General features: G+C 48.9%; 1 protein-coding gene across 7 annotated transcripts in view; it reads left to right on the top strand.

Annotated features, from left to right (window-relative positions):
- Positions 1–24197, top strand: part of PIP5K1C (phosphatidylinositol-4-phosphate 5-kinase type 1 gamma) — a 50355-nt gene that overhangs the window by 6829 nt on the left and 19329 nt on the right. For all 7 annotated transcript variants that reach the window (XM_030257042.4, XM_030257045.4, XM_030257039.4 and 4 more), the window contains exons 2-5: positions 18392–18423; positions 21886–21972; positions 22273–22403; positions 22997–23114. In XM_030257042.4, the coding sequence (XP_030112902.1) occupies positions 18392–18423; positions 21886–21972; positions 22273–22403; positions 22997–23114 (368 nt within the window). The remainder of the gene's footprint in view (positions 1–18391; positions 18424–21885; positions 21973–22272; positions 22404–22996; positions 23115–24197) is intronic.

Below are 24197 nucleotides of genomic sequence, written 5' to 3'. Positions count from 1 at the left end.
ACTGCTTGACTTTGGATCTGGAGTTGCAGGAAACAAAGTTTGCTGTGACCAAACACTGCCTGTGCAGTTTGCATTCAGTGTGAGGAGTGTAAATGCTTTGCAGACTCATCAGGGCGGCCCAGTCCTCATCCCCTTTGTAATCAGCAGAACCTGCATGTTCTCTTTGCAGAAATTGCTACTGGAGAGGGTGGGGAAGACTTCCTGGGAGAAAAGAGAAGTTGTAAACCAGCTGTTTGCCTTCATCATTGAAGACTTGCTTGTTGCATGAGGAGTGTTTGAAAGGCAAGGCCCACATTCCAGGAGCACAACTGTAGCTGCTCCTGCTGCCCAAGGCACTCCTTGATCCAGGAGAGGGAACCAGGTCATGGCCACGGTTTGTCACAAGACCAGCCCAGGCAGATCCATGTCTGTGACTGAAAGGGCCTGGAGATTAGCTGAGCATGGGAACAGCACAGGCAGCAGCTCCTGTCTTTGTTCTGGGTGAAACAGCTCAGTCTCCTGAACTGGGAGGAATTAATGGATTATAAGACAAGGGCAGCTTTGCCTTGTTTGTGGTCATTAAAACGCAGCAGCGCTGCTGGGACGGTGCCACTGGTGCCGTGGCTGGTGTGGGGCTCGGTCAGACTGGTCAGGCTCCGCTGAGCTCAAATGCTGCTTTTCCCTTCACTGCATGATGTTCACCTCTCCCAGCCACACCAGGGAACGAGGCTTGATTCAGCTTCTGCCGTGTGCTCCGGCTGCCCCTGTTGAAGCTTTCCTGCCTCTGCTCTCCTGTGGGAGCTCTTGCATGGGTCTTGGTGGCTCCTGCAAAATGAGTTTTCATGCTCTGAGGGCCTGTTCAGGCACAGCAGCTGTTAACTCTTCTGTTAAACTCAGTAATGCTTTTTCGGCCAAAGCTCTGTCAAACTGCTGATTCTTCACATTCAAGTTGTCTGTGTTCCTGTATTGCGGCAGACACCTCCTAATTTCTTTTCCAGAAGATCTGGTAGCACTTTGACCTCAGCCATCTCCTGAAGAAAATGGCACTCATCAGAGGAAGGGAGTGCTGGGCTGTGAGCCAGTCGGGTCTCTACTCCTTCACTGAATTTAGTAAATCAGAGTAATTCTCCAGCTGTTTCATGTTTTTTTCCATAGGAGAAGTGTTCTGCTGCTTTTGGGGCCAGGGACCTGAGTTCACAGTCATTTAGCATGGCTGGTGTTAGAAGCATGTCCTTAGTGTGACCCAAACTTTGGGCACAGCAGGATGCTGCCCTTCAAAATGGGTGTCTTGGATGTGTCAGACTGTGCTGGTGACCATGTTGTGCTTCTGCAAGAGTAGAATTAGTCAAGACTGTTTTGCCTGCTCATTTACTGCCTGACAAGATGTTGTTTAAATTGCTTGTTAGACTTTTCTTTCCCTTGGCATTTGCAGTTCTCAGTTGCTGCTTTATATTCTGTCACCCCAAGTAAGTGAAAGTCCAGATTTCCAGTGCCTGAGACAACCACTGGGACCAGTGAAGTGCAACCTGATGGAGTTGAGGACTGACACAGAAACGTGTCATCTCCATTGAAAGTGTTGTTTGCAAAGTCAGTCTCGTGGGAATTCAAGCTTGATGCCCAAACTTGCTTTCTGCCTCCCTGCTTTATCCCACCTGGGCAGAGGGGTCTTGCCAACCTTATGTGGGACAGAAAGGCCAGGGAGGAATGGTGGAGGTACAATAAAAGCAATTCTCCTGTATATTTAAAGCAGGAGTAATGTAGGTCACCTTAATCTGCTCTCCCTCCTCCCTTTCCTGTGGGATGGGAGACTATCCCAGCCATGTGTGCTGCAGGGTGATGATGAGAGGGGGACCACCTTTGTCTTGCTGCTGTTGACCTGTGGAGCATCCTGTGGCCTTGAGAGGCTTCTCTGCCTGTTTATTACCTACCAAAAAGTCAAATATAGCTCTCCAACAGTACAACAAAAGAGTGTTGTTTCCGTGCATGAGATTAATGACTTCAAGGTGATTTAATTAAATTATTTCAATTATTTTTGGGGTCGAATTTCTGATTTGTGGATGGAGCTGTGATTCTGTTTTAAGGACAAGTTAACAGCATCCTCCTGAACTTTAGGAATTTACCTGTTTTTTCACCAGTTATAGCTGGGCAGCAGTACATTCACAGCATTGCTTCAGGTGCTGTTCAGTGCTGGTCCTGTCAGCCCTCCAGTGATGGAGTTGGCTCAGAATGGCTGCATATGGATTTTTATCTAATTCAAGGCTGTCTGAGCTCAGGTGATTCAGGCCACTTGGCACCAATTTGAGTAACTTGAGTGGGAGCAATTTGGGTTGGTGCGTTGATACAGCTCACAAAGGGTTCAGAGCATTTGACTACTTTTACATAACTGGCAAGTTTTGAGAGGTTTCATGAAGTCCTTTCAAAGCTCAAGACTCATCTCCTAAGTCCTGTGAGGCTCCCAGCTGACTACAGTGCCAGAAACCATAGAGTCTCCTGAGTTGGAAGGGACCCACGAGGATCATTGGGTTCAGCTCATGGCCCTGCACAGGAGAACCCCAAGAATCCCACCAAGTGCCTGAAAGTATTGCCCAAATGCTTGGGAATTCTGGCAGAGTTCAGGCTCAGCCACCAGCAGTGCTGCATCCTGCTTTGTCCAACACAGTTGATAAAATTTTGGGAGTCACAACAGCTGAGATGGGACATGGCTGGTTTCTGCCCTCGGAGCCTGCTTGGTTTTATTACCACTTTGTCCACAGTGGATCCCACAGAGGGGACAGCCCAGCTTAAGTCAGTTGTTACCTCTGGTGTCCATTGATTTTACTTGAGGTCTTTAAAAACTGGGAGATTTAAGAAAAACCTTCAGGCTTTGCATAAGGCCTAGAAACACACATGTGCATTGTACAAAGTAAAGGGAAGGTGATGAGCTGGAGCTTGCCATGGCCACTGGTTGGGTCTTTAGAATGTGCAGCTCTCTTCCCAGTGTAGGGCTATGTGACACTGATGGCATTTGCCACATGGGTTAATGGGGGGGAGAGGGAAGAGTCATCTGCCAGGCAAAAGTGGTGGACTTTGTTAAATGCTCTAAAATACCAGGGAAGATCTGCCTGTCTTTGAGCTGCCTTGTCATGTTTGGCACATTCTGTGACCTGGGCCAAGACACAAGGAATTATTGCCAAAGCCTCTGCTTTGAGCAGGATGCAGCAGCTGAGGACAAAGATGCTGCAGTCGTTTTTCTTTCTGTAGTTTTTCTGCATATCTGATGGACCAGATTCTGTGGATTTTTCAGTATAAAATTGTCTATTATTGCATTTTTCAAAGGGAGGGAGCTGGCTAAAATCCTCCTCTGGCTGAGTGCTCCTTCCCTGAATGTGCTGATGGCACTTCAGCAGTCGCAGTCCCTCCACTTGGATGCTGATGTGGAATTTGGTTGTCTATCTGCGTTCTTGATTCCGCAGTTTCTGTCAGCGTAGCTGGTTCTGCATCCTTGTGCCAGGATGAAGGGGTGGTGTGCTCAGTCCCACGTGCAGCCAAGAGGGCAGATGTAATACCTGAAACCATTTGTCTTCTCTTTAAATGTCACTTTTAACTGGGTGTCATCTGCAAAGTGACAGTTTTCCTCCTCTCTGTACGTGTTGGGTGCCGCTCTCTCCATCTGGCTGGCTGTGTGTTGACGGGGGCAGTGTACAAAACACAGAGCATTTGCTGGCAGAAATGCAACCTGTAGAGATGTAAAATACTCCCTGACTTAAAAGCTGGAATAGAGAGAGCAGAAAATGAAGTCTCAAAGCTGTGCTTGTCACTGTTAATGACATGCTCAGTTACAGACACTTGCTGAGGTGGAATTCAGAAATAAGGCCTTGGGTTTCACCCTTCCCTAACAGGTGGGGATTATTTGGGGGTTTAAATAGCACATGTTATGGGGTGGTTTTTGTGGTTGGTGAGGACTGCTTGTTCAGTGATTAGAGCTGAAATCTGGAAGGTTAACGATTGCCTTTGCTTAATGGAATGGTTTTTTTCCCTGTAATTCTGACTGACATTACAGGACAATGAAGTTTTCCAGGAGGTGGATAGTGTGTTGCATTTTGTAGCTTTTCATAGAATCTTGGAATATCCTGAGCTGGGAGGGACCCTCAGGGATCATCAGCCCAGCCCCTGTCCCTGCCCAGATCCCCCAACAGCCCCACCCTGAGCAGCCCTGAGAGCGCTGTCCAAACGCTCCTGCAGCTCTGGCAGCCTCGGGGCTGGGACCATTCCCTGGGGAGCCTGGGCAGTGCCAGCACCCTCGGGGGGAAGAACCTTTCCCTGAGCTCCATGCCAAGGCCTGGCACAGCTCCAGCCCTTGCTGGGCTCCAGGAGCTGTCCCAGAGCAGAGCTCAGCCCCTGCCCCTCTGCCTCCCCTCGGGAGGAGCTGCAGCCCCCGAGGAGCCTCCCCTCATCTCCTGTGCTCCAGCTGAACCAGCCAAGTGCCCTCAGCCGCTCCTCAGACCTTCCCCAGCTCCGTGTCCCTCCTTGGGACACTTTCCAACAGCTTTGGGTCCTTCTGACTGTGTAGTGCCTAAACTGCCTCCAGAACTCAAGGTGAGGCTGTAGCCTCATACTGATTGATATGCATATGGATTTTTTAAATTCCAAGATACTTCTTCTCAACCCAGCATCTCTTCAGGCTTAAATTAATTTTGATGGTAGAGAACTGCTGACAGTCTTTCTCCTCTGTAGTCTCAGAGGGTTGGGTGTTTGTTTTCATTTCAGTTTTGGGTAGGAGTCACTGGTGGATTAACTATCTGGGACATTTCTATAAGCAAGTGGCTTCTGGACTGATAATGCCAGAAAGTGCTTATTAAAGAAAATGAGAAACGTGGCAATTTGGGAGGAACTTGGTATAATATGTGCAGGCTCTGTTTTTGCATGGATGGGGTGGCAATGAGCTTCCACAGGGGATGAGATTTAAGGTTTTTAACAATCTCAGAGACATACTGTGGCTCCCTGAATTCCCAGGTTTTAAAACTCAAAGATTAGATTTATTTTTAATCTTTTCTAAACTGAAAACTGGGAGTGAAAGGAGGCTGGAAGTGCCCAGCATGAGGAGCAAACTGAGACCTAGAGAAACAAGGTGGGTTTTTTACAGCAGCTGAAGAAATTAAATTTAAATGCTGAGTTTTGCTGTGAAGTGGGTTAAAAACTTAATCTGTAAGGGTGAGGTGGGGTGATAAATGACTTAATTCAAGGCCTGTGGGAGGGAGGGATAAGATGTGTCTGAATGGCAGCTGCTCATCTAAAGGAGAAAGGAGTGTGTTGCAGGCAGAAGTAGCAAGTGCTGCCTAGTACTTAATGTTTTCTATTAGAGCTCCTGCTTTTGGCTTGACAAGAAAACGGTCTCCAAACCTCCTTTGCCTTATGACTCACCTTTAAGTGCAGGCAAAACCAATGCTGCCATTTTGGTGGGAAGAGGAATGAAGAGGAAGCCAAGAAGCTGCACCCAAAACTGCTTGGTGGGACAGAGCTCTGGAGGCTGAAGCCATCTGGTTTGGAAGGAGACTGCTGGATTGGGATTGGGAGCCAGGAAATGTAGGCCTTAAGCCATGAGACTGCCCATGTCAGCCTGCAGAATCCTTTATTCCACACTGAGAACTGCTCTGTGTGTGTTGGCCAGTGTCACCACACACCTCTGTCTCTTCCTGCATCCCCACAACCACCACCATAAACCAGAGAGCTGGTGGCTGGGAGGAGAAGCCTGAGCAGACAGCTAGGTTGTCCTCCTGGAGATGCTTTTCAGAGGGAATATTTGATGTCAGTGTGCCTGGATGTGGCTTCTGTTTCTCTCCAAACAGAGGAGCAGATTGTGCTGTTCCCCCTCTCTTTTGCAGGTGAGTGGTAGTGTGTGTTTGGCTGATCCAAACTTGTAGTGTTCTAGTTCAAGGGAATGAATTTATTTGTTGTTTTATTCAAGTTTTAGCAAACAGTGTTGAAGAACTCATGAAATTCTGTGTAGTTCAGAAACTAAGCTGAAGTCACTCCACGCTGCTGGTTTGAGTTGTGTGGCCAGTAGGACCAGGGCAGTGACTGCTCCACTGCCCTGCAGTGCTGGGCACTGCTGAGGCCCCACCTCAAATCCAGGGGTCAGTTTTGTGGGCCCCTCATGACAAGAGAGACATTGAGAGGCTGGATTGTGTCCAGAGAAGGGAACAGAGCTGGGGAAGGGGCTGGAGGACCAGGAGCAGCTGGAGGGGCTCAGCCTGGAGAAAGAGGCTCAGGGAGCACCTTGTGGCTCTGCAGAACTCCTGACAGGAGGGGACAACCCGGGGAGGGGGGGTGGGGGGTGGTCAGGGGAGGTTCAGGTTGGACACTGGAAAAATTTCCTCACTGAAAGAGTGGTCAGGCCTTGACAAGCTACCCAGGACAGTGGTGGCAATGATATCCCTGAAAGTGTTCAAAAAACAGGTAGAAATGGCACTTGGCTGGTGATTTAGTGGGCATGATGAGCTTCAGTCAGAGGTTGGCCTTGATGACCTTGGAGGTCTTTTCCAACCTTAAGGATTCTATGATTCATATGGACCCCAAATTTTTCCTTGTGTTGGGCAGATGCTGAGTAGAGCCCTGAGAAGGGTACAAGTTGTTCAGGGCTCTGTTTGAGAACCTCAGAGACCAGAAGTTGTTCCCAGTTGCATCTGGAGCTTACAAAGTGATTTCAGTGCACATTTATCAGTTGTGTAGGCAGCCAGCCTGAGCTCTTCCTGAGGTGATCACTTGTGTTTTTGCAAAGTCAGTCTCTTGGGAATTCAAGCCTGATGCCCAAACTTGCTTTCTGCCTCCCTGGTTGAGGTTGGTTTCACCCCACCTGGGCAGAGTGGTCTTACCAACCCTATGTGGGACAGGAATATTCTTAGTGGTAGTCAGTCAATATTCTTTAGTTGTAGTTCTCTCTGTTTAAGGCATGCCTTTCCTCCTCCTCCTCACTGGAGAAGAGCTGCCCTGAAACCCACAGCACAAGATCTGGAGGCTCTGGGAAGAGAGCTGACCCAGCTGGCTGAGGTTCAACTCCAGGGTAACTTGTTGTCTTTCACCTGCTAAGTGTTGTCTATCAGACACATCCTAGAAACGACAACATCACTTCAGAGAGACCTTGACCCCTCCTCTGTCCTGTGCAAGTGCAGGAATACCAAGGGTGAGGCACATCTCGTGGCCTGTGCGAGCTCAGCCCAAACTGGTGCTGCTCCCAGAGGTGTTTGGGCCGTGCTGGGTACAAGTGTGTGCTCAGCCTCGGGGAAAACAGTGCCAGAAAGCTGCAGGGTCCCCAGCACCTGCAGGAGTTTAGGAGAACAAGCTCAGCAACAACCTCAGTTCTGCCTGAGCAGCACCTTGGGAGTCTGAGTGCTGTTTTGGATTTTGCTCTTTCTTCTTTTGAATCTTTGTTCAGGCACATACCTGTGCAGAGTCTGGAGATCTGGTTCCCAAATGAATAAATAAATGGGCATTGCTGCACTTGGTTAAATAGAAGTAGTAAATTCCTGGCTCAGCCTCTTTAAGTGCAAGTCCTCCAGGCCAGGCTGGAGAAGCTGCTTTTCTGCCCCAGCTTTGAGCAGGCTGCAGGTCTGTGCCAGAGCCAGCCTGTCCTTCAGCTCGTGGCTGCCTGCACTGTAGGAGGCTGTCCCTGATGGCTGGTATAACACAACTGAGACATCCCTGTAGCCCAGCATGGGCAGCAGGCTATCTCTTTATGCCCTCTTTGTGTGTTTCACCTGTTTGAATTTCCTAGTAAGAGCTCTAGAAGTATTTTTTGAAACACCATTATTTTTTAGGTGTCTTCTTTTCAGCTCCTAGCTGAGTCACTGGCTACCATGCTAGAGCCAGGATCCCAGGGAGAGGAGAGACTTGCTGAAACTTTGAGTTACGATTTTTGGCAGCACACTCCATCTTTGGAGCTTTGTGGCTTGTTTTCTTCCATCTGTTCAGGTGCCTTTGTGAGAGCAGAGCAGGAGCACCGGACCAAAACACTTGAGTCACAGAGCAGAAGGCCTTAGCTAAGCCAATGGGAAAAGAAGATGGTAATGACCAATAATATAAATTTATTCTTAACCTCCAACTCCCCACACCTTGTGTCAGTAGCTTTTGCCCTGGAGACGATTCCTGAGTCTCACAGCACGGTGACCTGTCTGTCCAGAGCTGCTGTGGCTCTGGGGGATGTTTGCTCACAGAGCCCCAGCTGGGGCAAAGACTGGAGGTTCAGGACCCCTCCTGGCTACCAGCTCCCTCAGTCTGGGGAAGGGAGAAGCTGTTGGCATGTCCAGGGAGGGGAGGGATCATGGAATCACAGAACAGTTTGGGTTGGAAGGGACCTTAATGCTCATCTTGTTCCACCACCTGCCATAGGCAGGGATGCCTTCCACTAGATCAGGTTGCTCCAAGCCCCTTCCAACCTGAGCTTGAACATTGCCAGGGCTGGGATAGCCACAGCTCCTGAGGACATCCTGTGCCAGGGTCTCATCACCCTCATAGCCAAGAATTTCTTCCCAATATCCCATCTAACCCTGTGCTCTGGCAGTGGGAAGCCATTCCCCCTTGTCCTGTTCTTCTAAACCCTTGTCCAAAGCTCCTCTCTGGCTCTCTTGGAGCACCTTTAGGCCCTGCAAGGGGTGCTGAGGTCTCCCTGGAGCCTTGTCCAGGTGAATACCCTCAGCTTCAGAGCAGAGGGCCTCTTGGCCTTGCTGCAGAGGTGCTCTGGACTTGCTCCAGCAGCTCCATATCTTGTTGATGTTGGACCCCAGACCTGGAGGTAGCTCTGCAGGTGGAATCTCACCCGAGTGGCGTGGAGGGGCAGAATCCCCTTCCTCAGCCTGCTAGTCACAATTCTTTCAATGCAGCCCAGGATCCATCTGAATCTACCTAGAGGAAAGTATTTGCAGTAGCTGGGATGGATTAAGCAGAATTTGCTGCTAAAGAGCCAGCCCTTGCTTTGTTGTGCTGTGGGATCTGGATGGGTGGTGCAGGAGAGGCACAGGCCTGTGGTGAGGTGCTGCCAGGCAGGCATGCTGATGGGAAGCAGTAGAGTTAGAAGAGTGAGTTTTGAATGAGGCCAAGAAACCAGCTCAAATGAGCTGTATCTGCAGCCTGGAGAGCTTGGGTTTCTCCTTTTTTACATCAGCAAAAACTCAGGTTTATTTAGAAATAGGTCATAGACTCATGGAACCGTTATGGTTGGAAAAGACCTGCAAGATTATCAAGTCAAACCTTGACTGGATGTGTCACTGCTCTGCTTTTTTAAGCATGTTTTCTTAACTGTGTGTTTTCATTGGTACCTGGTCAACTTGAAAACCATGTCTGAGTTGTGCAGAAGATGTGCCCTTTGAGGGCTGTATCACAAAGTCACACTCTAAAAACTGGAAATGCAACCGAATGCTTTTGGCTGGACACCTGTTTCTGAGACAGGTAGAGGTTAGAGATGTCCCTGCCTCCTTTCCCACCCAGGCCTTGTCCTCAGCGTTGGGATGCAGAGCTCCACACTGCAGTGTTGTCAGCAGCACCTGCAGCAACCTAAAAGTGATTGGTGAAGGAGTTTGTTGGCTGCTCCCATCAGGCTGGGTACAAGGACTTTTATCTCCAGTGACGCATGTTGTACGTAACCTTGCTCTGAAATCCCCTTTCAAGTCTCCAGTGCTTGAGCACCCTCAGAAAATCTCTGTCAGGTGATGTTAGCCAGAGTGGAATTAAATCTTACAGGATTTAGCCAAGCAGCTTTGGCTACAGAGTAAATCAGGAAATGCCCCACTAGGTAAAAATCCAGGTGCATCTTTGGGATGTCTTGTGAAGGGTGGCCTGCAGTCAGAACAGCTGTTTTCCCTTTGGAGACTTCTGTTGGTTGGGATGCTGGGATCCCACGGGTTTAAAGCTGTGGTGACATCTCTGTATCCTGGTGTTGTGGTAGGTGATTATTGGGAAACTTCAAATAGATTTCCTTGCCTTCTTTGACTGTAGTGACTGGACTTCAACACATTTTTTAAGAATGTCAGAAAATGGTGGATATCTTTTGTGGGTTGCATTCCTGTATTCTCAGGCTAAATTAGATTAGACTAATTCCTGCTGGTGAATGAGCAAGGGGGCCAGTCTTGTTTGAGGAAGACACTTTTAAATAGTGGAAGTTAGAAATTATCTGGCCAATCCCTCCTGGAGGGAGACAGGGCTGAGAGATAAAGTCAGGGGGTAGTTTGTCACTGTCTCATGCAGCCTGCTGTCCTGCTCTCTTGGTGTCTGTTGTGCTGCTGCTCCTGCGGGCTGCTGGAATAATTCCTTTGCATTGCCAATGCTCCCCCCAGACAGAGAGAAGGAATATTGGAAAGGGAGCCAAGCTGATGTGCAAAGGCATCCTCCTGCTCTAGGTAAAGGGGGTTTGTCCTCTCAATAACAGTATCCTGTGCTATTTATCAGCATAAGAAATTTTGGTATTGACCACAGTGAATATATTTTTTTCCAGCTAGCAGTTCCCTGTCCTTTGCCTGGCAGCTGCCTTGAAGTATCCTCACAGAGCTAATGAGTTACAAAAGGAACTGGTGAAGAGGCTCCAGCAACACTAATCCTTACCTGGCTGGGAGGTGCTATGAGCTGACACTAAGCCCCAAGCAGCCAAAGCCCTGAGCTGTGCCACGATGGAAACCCTGGGTATTTGGGACAGAACTGTTCTAGCTGTGGCAGGCAGGGTGTAACCTCGGACTGGTCAGCTCAAGCTTCTCCCTCTTTATTTGTGGCACTGGGATAGCAGCATATTGGAGGATGGAGGTGAGCCTCCTTCCCTGCACGTAGGTAGGACACGTTAAAGGTCCTGGATCGTGCTTCTCAGCAGGAGTCTGCGGGCAGGGGGATGGGGATGCTTGGAAAATGAAGGAGGGAAGTGTATTCCTTCAGTGCCTCGTGCTTCTCTGACCTTGGTTTGAGAAATGGCTCTCGGGGACCTTGTGGCAGCTGGAAACTCTATCTGAACACACAGAATAGAGTCCCAGGGGCTGCCTGGGGTCATGTGCTACATTCATGTCCGGTTGCAACACAGCTAGAAAGGCAGCAGGAGGTTCTGTGTCCTCTTCTTGCCAAACCACAGTTCTGGGAGGCAGGAGATGCTGGAGTGAGCAGAGTCAGTGGGTTGTAACCTACTAGTAGGGGATTTGAAGCTTATCCTGTCCTTGAAAAAAGGTAAGGGCAACTGAATGTTGCTCTGGTTCTTCTGGATGATTGTGAGGAATGTGGCTTCAAAGTCCTTCAGCCTTTTATGGCCCAGCTCTAAATTAGCGTCGTGGTTTTAGTGCGGCACCTCTGTGCCTGGGTGTCATCACAGGCACAGAACTGGCTCATTCCTGCAGAGGTGACACTTCCTGCTCCATGTTTGCTGTCTCTAATCCTGATCAAGCTTTTTTGTGAGTGCTGGTAGGCAGATTGGGCTTGCAGGTTGTAATAAACAGAGAAGGCAGAAGGTGGGAAGAGGCTGGCGTTCCCAGCCCCGCTGCTGGGTGTCTGTCTGACCTTGGGAGCCTCTCGCCTTCCTGCCCCCGCTGCCCGCGGGGGACGTGCTGGGGAGCATGTGTTCTTCCACTCCACAATCCTCCTGTGGCCAGCGTGTGGAAGGCAGCAGGAACACGGTGTTCAGATAAGGCTGCACCTTTCCCATGGAGCAGATGTTTGCCCGAACATCCCACTGGATTGCATAATTACTGAGCCGAGCGGCTGCAGCCTGTTCCGCTGCTGGGTGGCAGCTATTGTCTGCTGCTTTTGATGAGATTTTTGTTTTGCTTTTTGTCACTGTGTCACACGCTTTGGGCTCAGCACTCCAAATTTGTCCTTTTTCTACGTGCAGCTGATCCAAAACAAGAAAACAAATCAGTTCTTTTTGAATTTCATTTCCCTGGTCTTGTCCTGCTCGTTCCTCACTGTAATTGGGCTTTGGTGCTGTCAGTGCTTTTCCGGGGGGTTGTTAAGGAAACGTTCCAGCGTGGTGATGTCCTGGCTCAGCTCCCTGAGAAGGGCTGCACCCGGGATGCTGCACCCCGGATGTGGTGGCACCTGCAGCTGACGATGAGGGGACATGAGGAAGGGACGTGTTAACTCCCTGCTTGCATCTTCAGCTTCTGCCCTGCCTCTTGAGCTGGGATAAATGGATTTATTTTTGAGGCAGAAAGAGTTTCTGCATAAACCCAAAAATAAACCAGGCTGGTAGATGCCTTTACTGCAGAACATCCTTTTGTGGCAGTCCCTGGCAGTGCTGATGCTCCATAAGCTGGAAGTTTGCTTTGATCAGCTGAGCTGGGCTGTAAAATACAGGTTCAGTGCTGATCCCTAAGAGCTAGCAGGGGAGCAGCTTCTGGAGTCTGGGGGTCAGAAACCTGAGGGGGTGGCTGGGACAGGACTGGGGCTCCCTGTGCCTGTCTGTCTCCACTTAATGGCAGAGCATGTCCATGCCCGGGGTGGAAAGGAGGGGTCAGCCATGTCACTGCTCTCAGCAGGTAGCACAGCAGTGCCCTGAGGCCCAGCCTGCACATTAAGTCGTTTGTACAAGCCATTTATTTGTACAAGCCTTGCTGTTCCCATCCCCAGCGGTTCTGCTGAGAAAAACACGACAAAGGCCATGGGAAGAGTGCAGCACACGGAGCTGGGGCAGCAGATCACGGTGTGTATAAAATGTCATTTTATGTGAAGGTGGCTCCTGTGTGCTTCAAACAAGGCACAGAGCCCACATGGGTGACGAGAAGGAGCAGAGGACAGGGAGGAGGTCAGGCTGACTAAGGTGAGATTAAACAGGATTATTTATCTCTGGCTACCCCTGATAGCCCAGTTTGGATACTGCCTGGTGCTGCCATTATTTCTGCTGCAAATAGCTGCTGGACTTTGATGCTGGCTAAAATGTCCTGAGGAATGTTGAGCTACCTGTGCTGCAGGTACATCAGAGCCAGGTTTCTCCTCCCTGTATATGCTTGCCCATAGGAATGGAGCCAGCCTTGCCTGAGCACTGGGATGAATAATGGGGTGAACCAGGCAGTAGAGAGGGTTGGCTGGGTTTGACCAGCACCAGTTTTGTGTGGATGATCCCAAAAATCAGTCAGTCTGGCAGTGCTGCAGGGGAAAATAGATACATGTAGATGGTAAACTTTATGTAGGTTCTACATAACAAGCAGAATTTCTATCAGGTTGCTTTATTTCTGTGTTATTTCTCCAAGCTCTCAGATGGCAGGAGCATTGATCCATGCCCAGGGTGCTGAGCAGCTACTGCTCTTTCTGCCAAGAGATGGCACATATAAGGGGAAAAAAATCCCAAAATTTCAGTTTCATTTTGTGCCTTACTTGATTCTCATCTGAATCAAATTGTGTTGAATTATGGGAAGAAAATATGTTTAATGATCAGAAGTAGGTGCCTGGGAAGGGCAGGTTGTTCTCAGCTGCCTTCTCTGGGGGGTGGCTCAGCCACCTCCTGCTCCCTGTGGTGTCCCCTCGCTCCCAGGACTGCCCTGGGAGCTGGAGCCACACGTGTGGCATGTGAGAAGAACTTCAGGGATTGCTTTTGCCTGTGCCTTGAGACACAGCCTGATGGTTCTGCTGGCTACTTGGGAAGTCCAGCTGGCTGCTGCTCTGGCTCAGGGGCTGCTTCCCAGCTCAGGAATGTTTTCTGGCTTACAAGAGAGCTGGAGAGGGACTCTGGACAAGGGCCTGGAGGGACAGAACAAGGGGATATGCCCTGTCAGAGGACAGGGTTAGATGGGATATTGAAAATAAATTCTTCCCTCTGAGGTGCTGAGGCCCTGGCACAGAGTGCCCTGAGCAGGTGTGACTCCCTGGAAGTGTCCAAGGGAGGTGTGTCCCTTGAGTGTCCCTGGGAGTGCCCAAGGAGGGGGCTCAGAGCACCCTGGTCTTAGTGGAAGGTGTCCTTGCCTATGGCAAGGGGTGGAATGAGATGAACTTTAAGGTCCCTACCAACACACACCATTCCATTATTTGCTGAATCGCCTTCCCCCACTCTCCCTTAATTTTAATTTGTTTTTACAAGCAATCTCTTACAGGTAGTAGCAGACATCTCTTTTGATGGCTGTGTTTAATTTCCATCCTTTCTGCCTGCAGGGCAGGGGCTTTAACTTCCACAGCTCCTGTCTTGGCATTCTTGTTTTTGCCTTTGCCTGTAAGGCATTGACTGAGCAAGTCTATATTGGGGGTCTGATGGAGCAGGAAATCATGTCCTGGTTACAGACTCCACATCCCCTTGTTGTCCAAATGGGCTGCTCATGTATGTCACATTGTCTTTTCTCAATGGAGAAAGTGAAAAAGAAGATAGGCATGCTGCTTTGTGACACCTTCCACCAGACCAGGCTGGGTGCAAATGGCAAACTGAAGGTCTCTGGTGTGCTGCATTTCTGGGAGAGTCATGCTGCTGCAGCCTCCAGCCAAGGAGCTTATGTAGCATTTATATTTTCACGTATTTTTAGTTCCAGTCACATTGTATGTCCTTATAAACCCTTAAATAAAGTGAAGCTTTTAGTAAAGATGCAGCAGCAGTTCTGATCAGAGAAAGGAGTCCACTGGTTATTCAGATTTGTTTTGACTTCTCTAGGGCATCATAAAGCATCAAATACTTACAATTTATAAATATATGCCTGTGTGTATTGACCTGTCTTATAAAGAAAACTTGTTATTAGGTAATGTGGGCACTGCCCAGGCTCCCCAGGGTTTGGACAGCGCTCTCAGGGCTGCTCAGGGTGGGGGTGTTGGGGGTCTGTGCAGGGACAGGGGTTGGACTCAGTGTTCCTTGTGGGTGCCTTCCTACTCAGGATATTCTAGGATTCTGTAGTCTTAAATCTGCTGGATTTTTGTAAACCTTTTAAGAAATTCCTTTCTGGTGGATAGAACCCTCTAATGCCTGTTGTGATGATGAAAGGTTTGGCAAATCAGCCTGCCTCAGCTGGTCTGGGGGGAGTGGAAGGGACACCTTCCAATATCCCAGGTTGCTCTGAGCCTCATCCAACCTGGCCTGGAATATTTCCAGGGATTCAGGGGCAGCCACAGCTTCTCTGAGCAACCTGTGCCAGGCCCTTCCCACCCTTACCTTGTGGAGGTTTTGCTCCTCTGGCTGACAGAGCTGAAACTTGAGCCCTTTTCTGTGCAGAGGCTTTCCAGGAGGAAATCCTTACCTGTCCTGCAGGGTGTCAGCTTAGTGGTGGCGATGTCCAATGTGACTGTGAATATGGAAAAAACACAAGTCTGAGATGGGAATTGCTGAATGCCACAACTGAAGTGTTTATTTCAGAAGCTCATGGAAGCTCAAGCATTGGGACAGGGTCCCTCAAAGACCTGCACAGATGGGAACAGAACTGAAGGCAGCAGGTTGAGCATGCATGAAGTGCCTGGCAGAGCCCAGGCACAGACTGGAGGCAGGGCAGAAAGTTGGGGTTTCATCTCAGGGTTTCCCCTTCAAGAGCCTCTCATCACATTTCTGAGCATGGCCTGGTAAGCCACACCAAATCGGATAAGAATCATTTCAATTAGCTTGTTAAGTGTTGGAACTTCCCACAGCAGTGCTCCCGCAAACCCCAGCACTGCCTCGTGGCTCAATAACCCCTGGAGCTGGAGTTAAATCAGATTTTGCCAGACCATCTGTCAGCTTGTTTGAGCCGAGCACAGCCATGTGCCATGCACAGAGGAGTCGGTGGAAGATTTCTACATTTTCTGACTAGACAAGTTGATTTTATAAAGCCTTTTGTTAGTGGTGGGGTCAGAGGGAAGTTTTTCTGGGGCTGCTCTCGCCACATCAGGCATCATTTCTCCCAGAGATCTGTGCTTTCTTGCCTCCAATATCTCAACACCTTTCCTTTGTGTGGACGGTTGGTGTTGATTCCACATTTGGTACGTGTACAGCAGCTGACACTTAAAAGCTGGGAATGAAAGTGACTTGTGGTAATTATCACAAAATTAAAGATAATCTCCTGCTCTGGAATTGTGACAAAGTGCAGAAACGAGATTAGTGCAGCAGGAGAGCAGTGGCAGCCGTGCAGGGACAGCACATTCCCCTGGCCCAGGGCTCTCAGCTGTGCTGCGTTCCCAGCAATTTCCAGTGCTCAAGCTGGAGCTGCATTAGCTCCTTTGGATTCTCCTGTGGTGTGGAAGTGCTGCTTCAGCTTGTGCCCTGGAAGTTCCTTAGCCAAATGCTTACTCAGAGCCATATTCCTGCTCTCTGGGCCATTGCAGGGTGTTTTATTCAGTGATCACAAAATTGTGTTGGCTTAGGCTAAAGAATGAATTTTTCAGCACAGTTTGAGCTCACAGTGGTCCTGAGCCATGTGGTGCTGCAGTCCGAGAGCTGGAGGAGTGACAGGTTCATGTCACTTGTGGTGTGTGTCACCTGCCTGTCAGTGACACCCCCTCAGCTGGGGGAGCCCAGCCTGTGTGTGTGACAGAGGGGAGCTGCTCTGCACCCTTCGGGGTCCCACTCTGCTCACTTCCCTCTGCCTGTGTGGCACAGGGAGTGGCATTTCAGTGGCTGTTCCTGAGGCAGGAGCTGGGCACTGTTTAAAAGAGAATAACAAGAAATGACTCTTCCCATGCTGCCCTGGCTCTGCCCCACAGGCCGGGCTGCAGCCCGGGGGTGCTCTGCAGACTGCTCCAAATGCCACGGGACAAGATCTGTTTCGTGTGAGGAGCTGCCCAGTATGTGGAGATCAGGGTGGTGAGACACCTGCAGCACTTCTGAGTCAGAGCAGCTTCATCCCCCCTATGATCACCAAGGGTTTTTTGCTGGGTTTGTTTTTTATTTGCTTTACGGAATCTGAAATATTTTCCAAAATGTAACTGAGTCACACACTTCCCTGGTGTTGTCATCCCATTATCATGGAATCTTGGAATGTTTTGAGTTGGAAGGGACCTTACAGCTCATCTTGTTCTACCCCCTGCCATGGGCAGAGACACCTTCCACTGTCCCAGGTTGCTCCAAGCCCCATCCAACCTGGCCTTGGGCACTGCCAGGGATCCAGGGACAGCCACAGCTGCTCTGGGCACCCTGTGCCAGGGCCTCACCATCCTCATGGGGGAGAATTTCTTTTCAATATCCCATCTAACGCTGCCCTCTGGCAGTGGGAGCCATTCCCTGTGTTCTGTTCCTCCAAGCCCTTGTCCAAAGTCCCTTTCCAGCTCTCTTGGAGCTGCTTCAGGTACTGATGCCCACATTCTTGCTCAGGCCCCTTCTGAAGCAAGCAGCATCACTGCTTTTCTTCGAGGGAGTTGAGCAGGTACCATGGGTAAACCATGAAGTGCTTCCTTCACCAATGCAGGGAGATGCTGCAGCAGCAGGAGTTGGGTTGGGTGCTCTTGGGCTTTTCCTGCTCTCCAGCCAGGAGACAGAGGACATCCACTTCCTCCTAGAGATGATCACCCCCTAATTTGAGTGTAGATGAACTCAAAACTGCACTCAATGGTCTTTTGCAAAATTAAGCCCTTTCTGGAGGATTATGGGTTGATAAGGATCTGTGCCTGTAGGAACACTGAAGGACAGGAGCAGGGAAACTCATACATGGAAATAAGGCCTTAAAGCTGTCCCTTGAGTTTGGGTTCTGTGTAGGAGACTCCCCAGTGAGAACTGGTCTGTGCACACAGAGGTGCTGGGGGCTGCTGGAGTGGTGTGAGGAGCTCCTCTCCAGCACCTCTTGATCCTTCCTGGTCGCTCTTGGGAGCCAGCTGGGCTGGATCTCATGGTCCCACGTTCCACACAGGAACTGTGCTCCCCGCTGTCTGAAATTAAGGATCTTCTTGCAAACTTGGGCTGGGAAAAACTCAGAAAAACAAATTCCGGCTAGGAACTGGGAGACTGCCTCATGCCAGAGAGTCTGGGGCCTGTGTTTCCAGCTTGATTATATACCTGAAAGCTTGAGACAAAGCCCTGATTTCCACTGTTGGCTGTAATGGAGCAGCAGTGGCTTCTCCTGAGGCAGCAATAAAGATAAATGATGCATTCATTTGTGTGATATATTTGGACATAGGATTCTATAAATATATTCAATTATCAATATAGTTTATCAAGTGCCTTCTGAGTGGCTGGAAAACAGCTTCAGGAGTGTCTCTCTGGGTTTCTGTGTGGATCCAGCTCTTCAGCATAGTGTGGACCCATTGCTTAATGGGGCAGCAGAGACTCCCAAGACCTCTCTGCTGAAGCCTCTAGGAAATACTGTGGCTGGGAAAAAATGTGCACTTTTGTGCTTCTGAATATGAAATTGGTCAGGTGACTCCTGTATCATCAGATTCCTGCACTAGTGAAGCTGAACACCAAGTAAAACCAGCTGGTCTAAAGGCTGGCTGCTGTACTTGAAAAGACAAACATTGAGCTGTTTTCTGAGAGTTTTGGTGGTTGGGTTGGGGGTTTTTCCTGGATATCCCTACTTTTCCTGATGCTCTTCTCTTTTGTCTGCAGGTCTGGGTCCAAAGAAAACAGCCATCACTGAGGTGAGATGTGTAAAGCTGGGTTGGACAATCCTGTGTTGAGAAATGAGAACACAGAGCTCTATGCGACTCTTCTGCCTGCCTTTTTTGAGCAAAACTGCATTTCAAAATACTGACAAGATTACTATTAAAATCTGTATCTGTTATTTGGGAGAAATAAAATTAGTGGCAGGTCTCTGGGGTCCCTTCATTGGCACCTCTGCAGCCACAGAAGGGATGTGGAGGGATTGTGACCATCATGTGGCTGGTTTTGGCTGTGTGATCCATGACTCCTCCACATCGGGGACTGAGGGCACCTCTCCCACACCAGGATCTGGAGGTGGCAACTGGAGAGTGCATGTATTGAGCATCCCCAGGCCTCTGTGGTGGGTCTTACCTATCATTGTCACTGCTTTTAATGAAGGGATGGGACTACTTTCAGGCTAAAAATGATTTATTGCTCAGATAAACATCAGTTTCAGAGGCCATCACATTTTAGAGGAGCAGGCAGTCAGCCGTAGCACAAAGCAGTCACAAGTTCTTTGTTACATAACAATACATAATTTTCTAACCAACAGTTGCCACAAGATTTATTTTGCTTTTCTAACCTATCACCTTTGCTTCTAGCCAATGGGTTATTATCGTACTTATACACATACGCTTCTATTATAACTTCTAAACTCTTAGCTTATTCTATACAACCACAGCCCTACATTATAAACCCTTCATCATCTTATTAATACAGTTTCTTACTTACTTAAGGTATATTCTTACTTACAATTATAGAAACATAAGTTTATGATTTTTCTGCTTAATGTCTGTGTACTGTATTTCTGCATCAATCCAAGCTTCTCCCAAGACTGCAAATCAAACCCTTCCATGTCTGTGGAAGTTTCTATTTTTCTGATTCCCACACTTAGCCACTGGGAGCGAGTTAGGGAGGCTGTGATTTGTGAAGCCCTAAAACAGGGGAACATCTCCAGGGACTCATCTTCTCTTGTAGATATTCCAGGTCACAGGTTCTGAGTCACTGTTACCTTCTGGAGCAACACTTCACAGTTGGCAGCAGGGAATCTAGTGGGAGGCTCTGTGCCTGAAAGCTGTTCCCTGAAACCCACACCCATGGTTTAGGGCATAATGTTCAAATTTGTTTGATTAAATTTTTTTACATTCCTCCTCCCATTCTTCACCTGGGATGATGAGCACTTGTGTCCATGAACAGCAAAATCTTCCCATAAAATTGCATGGAATGCAACACTTGATTCTTTTGTACCTGCACAGGAATATGTGTAGTAGGAAGCTCAGCTTCTGTGGCTGCATCATTCAGTACACAAATAGGGCTACTTTTTCTTGCCCTGGAAACAGCCACAGGCAGAGCAGGAGACTGGAAGAGCCTTGTGTCACTGCAGTTCCTAGGAGGGCAGTCCCTTCCCCTGCCTGTGTCTGCTCCTCACGCTGGGAGGATGATGGTGAGCCATTGGCAAGGCAGGACAGCACAGCTTGGGCTTGTGTGGAGTGAGATCCACCGGGCTGGTAGGAAGAGAGCTGAGTTGTGCTGCTGCTCACAGCTGCTGGGGGAGGAGTGCTGAGAGGCAAGGCTGGCCCTGCTAGGAAAATAGGGTAGGAATTATGATTTTTGAAGGAGAGCTCAGGCTGCCCCTTAGAATGAGAAATATGAGTAGATTGACCAGAAATAACTGCAAGCTCTTGATCAAAAGCTAAAGTACAAAGAACTTCTTAGTCTGAGCAAAATTATCCATTGTCTGCTGGAGCCATTGGTTGGGAGCTGGGTGTGCAGCACTCAAGAGGGACAGGGATAGAACAGTCACTTGGGAAGTGACCTTGGATCTCTCTGCATGTTGTTCAGAGGAACATCCAAAGCTGTTCTGCAATGTAGCAAACCCCAAAATGGTGCTGGTCTCTCAGCAACATTTCTAGCTGTCTGGTGGGCTCCAGGATCCCATGGAGAGAGCTTGGGTGTGGGTGCAGTGTTGACTGGTGGTGGAATAGAGTCCCTAGGGCTGCAAAAGGAGCTGCAGGGAACTTCCCAACACCTGGTTACACCGGGCTGTTAAAGGAGCAACCACAACCTGCTACCTTCTGCGTTGGCAAAGAAGGGCCTAGGCAGACTCAGAGGTAGGAGAGGAGAAAGGGACAGGAGCAGGTTTGTCACCCTGAAGTGCTGGCAGTCTATAGCATTTCTGTAAGCTCCAAAACTTGTGGAAGAGACATTCCTGTGGCTCACCCTGTGTGGGCTCAGCCCTGGAATTGTAAACAGATGAGATCTTGCTTAAATGGATTATCTCAGTGTGAGTGGGGCTGGGCTGTCCCCATCAGCTGGCTCTGATCTCTGCAGCAAAACCCAAGGTGTCAGTGTGACACCTGAGGGCATGGGATTTTAAGAATAAGTTTCTGTGGCTGTTTGATTTAATACATCAGTGTTTAAAATCAATGGGATTTTAAATCAATGGGAAACTGTAGTCAAGCACCAGGGGAATCTTGGCAGCCGGATCTTTTCCAAGCTTGACATCTTTGCTGAGGGCTCTGCAGCAAGCAGTGGGGGTGTCAGGTGGAGCATTGCTATTCTAATCATCTTCAGGGGTGGAAGTATAATTCAAAGAGCTTCAGTTTCACCTGTTGGCACTCTGCAGGGTATTCTCCAGCAGTACCATGATCTCTGTGTGCAGCACAGTGTGGGAATGTGGCCGTGCTGCTCAGTATGTGCTTGGTGGCAGCTCAGCCTGTGCCCTGACTGTGAGAACCCCGGGATTGATTCAGGGGTCTCGTGTGGTGGTAAAGTCTCTCCTCCAACCTTTGCTTCCAAAGAAAAACTCCGCAGCCTCTTGTTGTTCGGTCTCAAGGCAGTTTATTGCTCGTTATCTAAAAGATTGTCTTCTCCCGCTGTGGCTGCTTTGGTCAGCGGCCCAGGCAGAGACACACACACTCCTGACACCCTCACTGTCCGGTGTCTCCGTCGTCTCCCTCCCCACCCAGGGCTGCTGCTATCTTTTATATGATATATTACGTGTTACATATTTATAGATTTTCCCCAATACCTACTATCTATGTTACAATGTGCTCTTCTACTCTAAACCAATCTGTGAGTGCCAACATCACCAAGAACATGGAGGCAAGGAAGAAGAAGGGGGAAGAACAGGATCAGGCCCACTTTCCTCCATCTTAGAACTCCTGACCCCCCTGTACAAAGTAAAACCCCCCTGTACAAGTTTTAAAACCCCCCTGTACAATACTAAAAAATTTCCCCTCTATTTTGTAACTACTTCTACTATACCATCTAACCTTCTGTGACCGCTTGTTCCATCTTCAAAGTTGGTAACTCATTCCATGGCTCAAACTCAAAATCACAGCTGTTTTCAGCTGCTTGCCAGGGTCTAAAATGCTTCTGACCAAGGCCTGGAACCTCTGAAAATGTCTGAGGGACATTTTGAGTTCCGACACCTGACTGTCGCTGTGCGCTCCTTGCAGGGCCCCTCACTGCCAGGACAGCCGGGCCAAGGAAGGAAGATTGGCCATCGAAGCGTGGATGCTTCTGGGGAAACCACCTACAAAAAGGTTTGAGTCTGGGGAGTGGGGGAAGGCACCCAAGTATGGGTGAGACTGAGAGAAGTTATGACCCAGTAGTTATTAATCTGGTTGAGATTTTTATGCAGCACTCTTGGACAGCACAATCCTGCAAATAGCAAATCTGAAGCCCTAATTAATCTCTTCAGCAGCTGAGTAAACTTGATTAGCAGCATGTGGTGCCTGAGATGACCCCACAGAAACACAGACATGACTGTGTTGTAATGCAGGGGATGTTATTGTGATTATCTGCTGTGAAATGCTCACCAACTGCTCTTTTCCTTTTGCCAGACCACCTCATCCACTCTGAAGGGGGCCATCCAGCTGGGGATTGGATATACTGTGGGAAATCTGAGCTCCAAGCCAGAGAGAGATGTCCTGATGCAGGACTTCTACGTGGTGGAGAGCATTTTTTTCCCAAGGTAAAGGAGAAGGGGAAAAAATGAATACACAAATTACTTCTTTTCTTGTCCTCTCAGTGATTTTCCAAGAGAGCTTCCATCTGTCTTTAGATCAGAGTTGCATGTTGTGAATGCTTTAAATGTGCTCCATGATATACAAACAGAACAGTGGGAAGTGTTGGAATCTGCAGTGCACTGGCCTGCAGGGAAGCACAGTGAAGGATGCAGCACTGTGCACTCCAGTTTGTTACCCTTCCTATGTGCTTGTCTTTCTAGCTGTCCATCTAGAATTTCTTCCACAAAATCATACCATGTTTTGGAAGCAACTCCTTCTGAGAGCTCTCTAACTGTGAATAAACAAAGCTCATAAAAGTTATGTTCTCTGTGTAAATATATTCTGCTTGGCAAGTTCCTTTAATCTCTGGAAATAGATTTTGGCAGATAGTTTGAAACCTGTTTTCCTGTTTTCCTACCACAGAAGAAAGGTGGTGGTGGTTGTTCCAAAGATGTCTTTTTTGCAAGGCTCAGTGCATGTGAAGCACACAGTAGCTTTGGTGTGGCTGCCCATGCCTGGTGAGTGTAACAGGCCGTGCCCATGTGTGTGTTCTGTGCAGTGAAGGCAGTAACCTCACCCCGGCTCACCACTACGCCGACTTCAGGTTCAAGACCTATGCCCCAGTGGCGTTCCGGTACTTCCGAGAGCTCTTCGGGATTCGTCCAGATGACTATTTGGTATGGATGTATTTTTAGATTTTTCTGTCTTGTCCTCCTTTATTTACCTTTACCATGAGGGTGGGCAGGCCCTGGCACAGGTTGCCCAGAGCAGCTGTGTCTGCTCCATCCCTGGGAGTGTTCCAGGCTGGGTTGGGTGGGGCTTGGAGCACCCTTTGTAGTGGAAGGTGTACATGCCCATGGCAGGGGGTGGAATGAGATGGGCTTCAAGATCACTTCCATCCCAAAACATTCCATGATTCCAAGTCTGAGTTTGCTGAATGGCAGCTGCCAGCCTGGCCTGGAGGGAGGCCACAACCTGCACACAGTGTGAGCTGTGTAAGCCCTGCAATGGGCTTGCCTCGCTGGTCCTTGTGGTAACAATAACTTACTGTGTTTACAAGCCAAAGGAGTTGTGTTCTGCTGGGTGCGACCCTGTAATGTCCCCTGCAGCTCTAAGGACAAAGATGGGAATTTTTTCTTGTGTACTCACTGGAGAGCTATGTGAGTGTAGTTATGTTAATCATCTTAAAAAGACAGAATAAACCACAGCTTGTTCTAGTGCTTCAAAAGCTCTTCAGAGCTGGAAAGGCTGGTTTTCAAATACCTTGGAATACAAGCTGTTGGAGCTTTGAGTGCACTGTGGTTGAATTTGGGCCCTTGCTTTTATGTGATATCCTGTTCTGTGTGAACCGGGGAAGGAAACACATCCATGAGTGCACATCCTCCCCTTTTGGAACAGCCCTTTTTGTGTGCCTTCACCTGTAGATGGGGGTGGTCACAGCTGAACACCTGCCAGTGAAACAAACCTGTGCCAGTGCCTGGTAGGAGGGTAACAGTGATCTCCTCCTGTGCCAGCCAAGGCAGTGCTGCCTGATGGATGAGTGTTCAGAACTGAGGACAGGCAAGGAGTTTGCCTCAGTTGCAAAGGTCATGGCTCTGATTTGTTGTTTCTGCGTCTCCTGACTGTCTCTTGCCTGCCACAGCAGCAAATGCTTTTAATTATGCATGAGATGATTAGCTTGATCAAGTCTGGGATTGTTAATCTGTGCAGAGCTGAAAGCCCTTTTCATTACATAATGATGAGCATTTAATTTCTTGTTC

This window comes from Taeniopygia guttata, chromosome 28 (genome assembly GCF_048771995.1).
Source record: "Taeniopygia guttata chromosome 28, bTaeGut7.mat, whole genome shotgun sequence".
NCBI classification, from domain to species: Eukaryota; Metazoa; Chordata; class Aves; order Passeriformes; family Estrildidae; genus Taeniopygia; species Taeniopygia guttata.
This window is presented reverse-complemented; position numbering and strand designations above follow the sequence as displayed.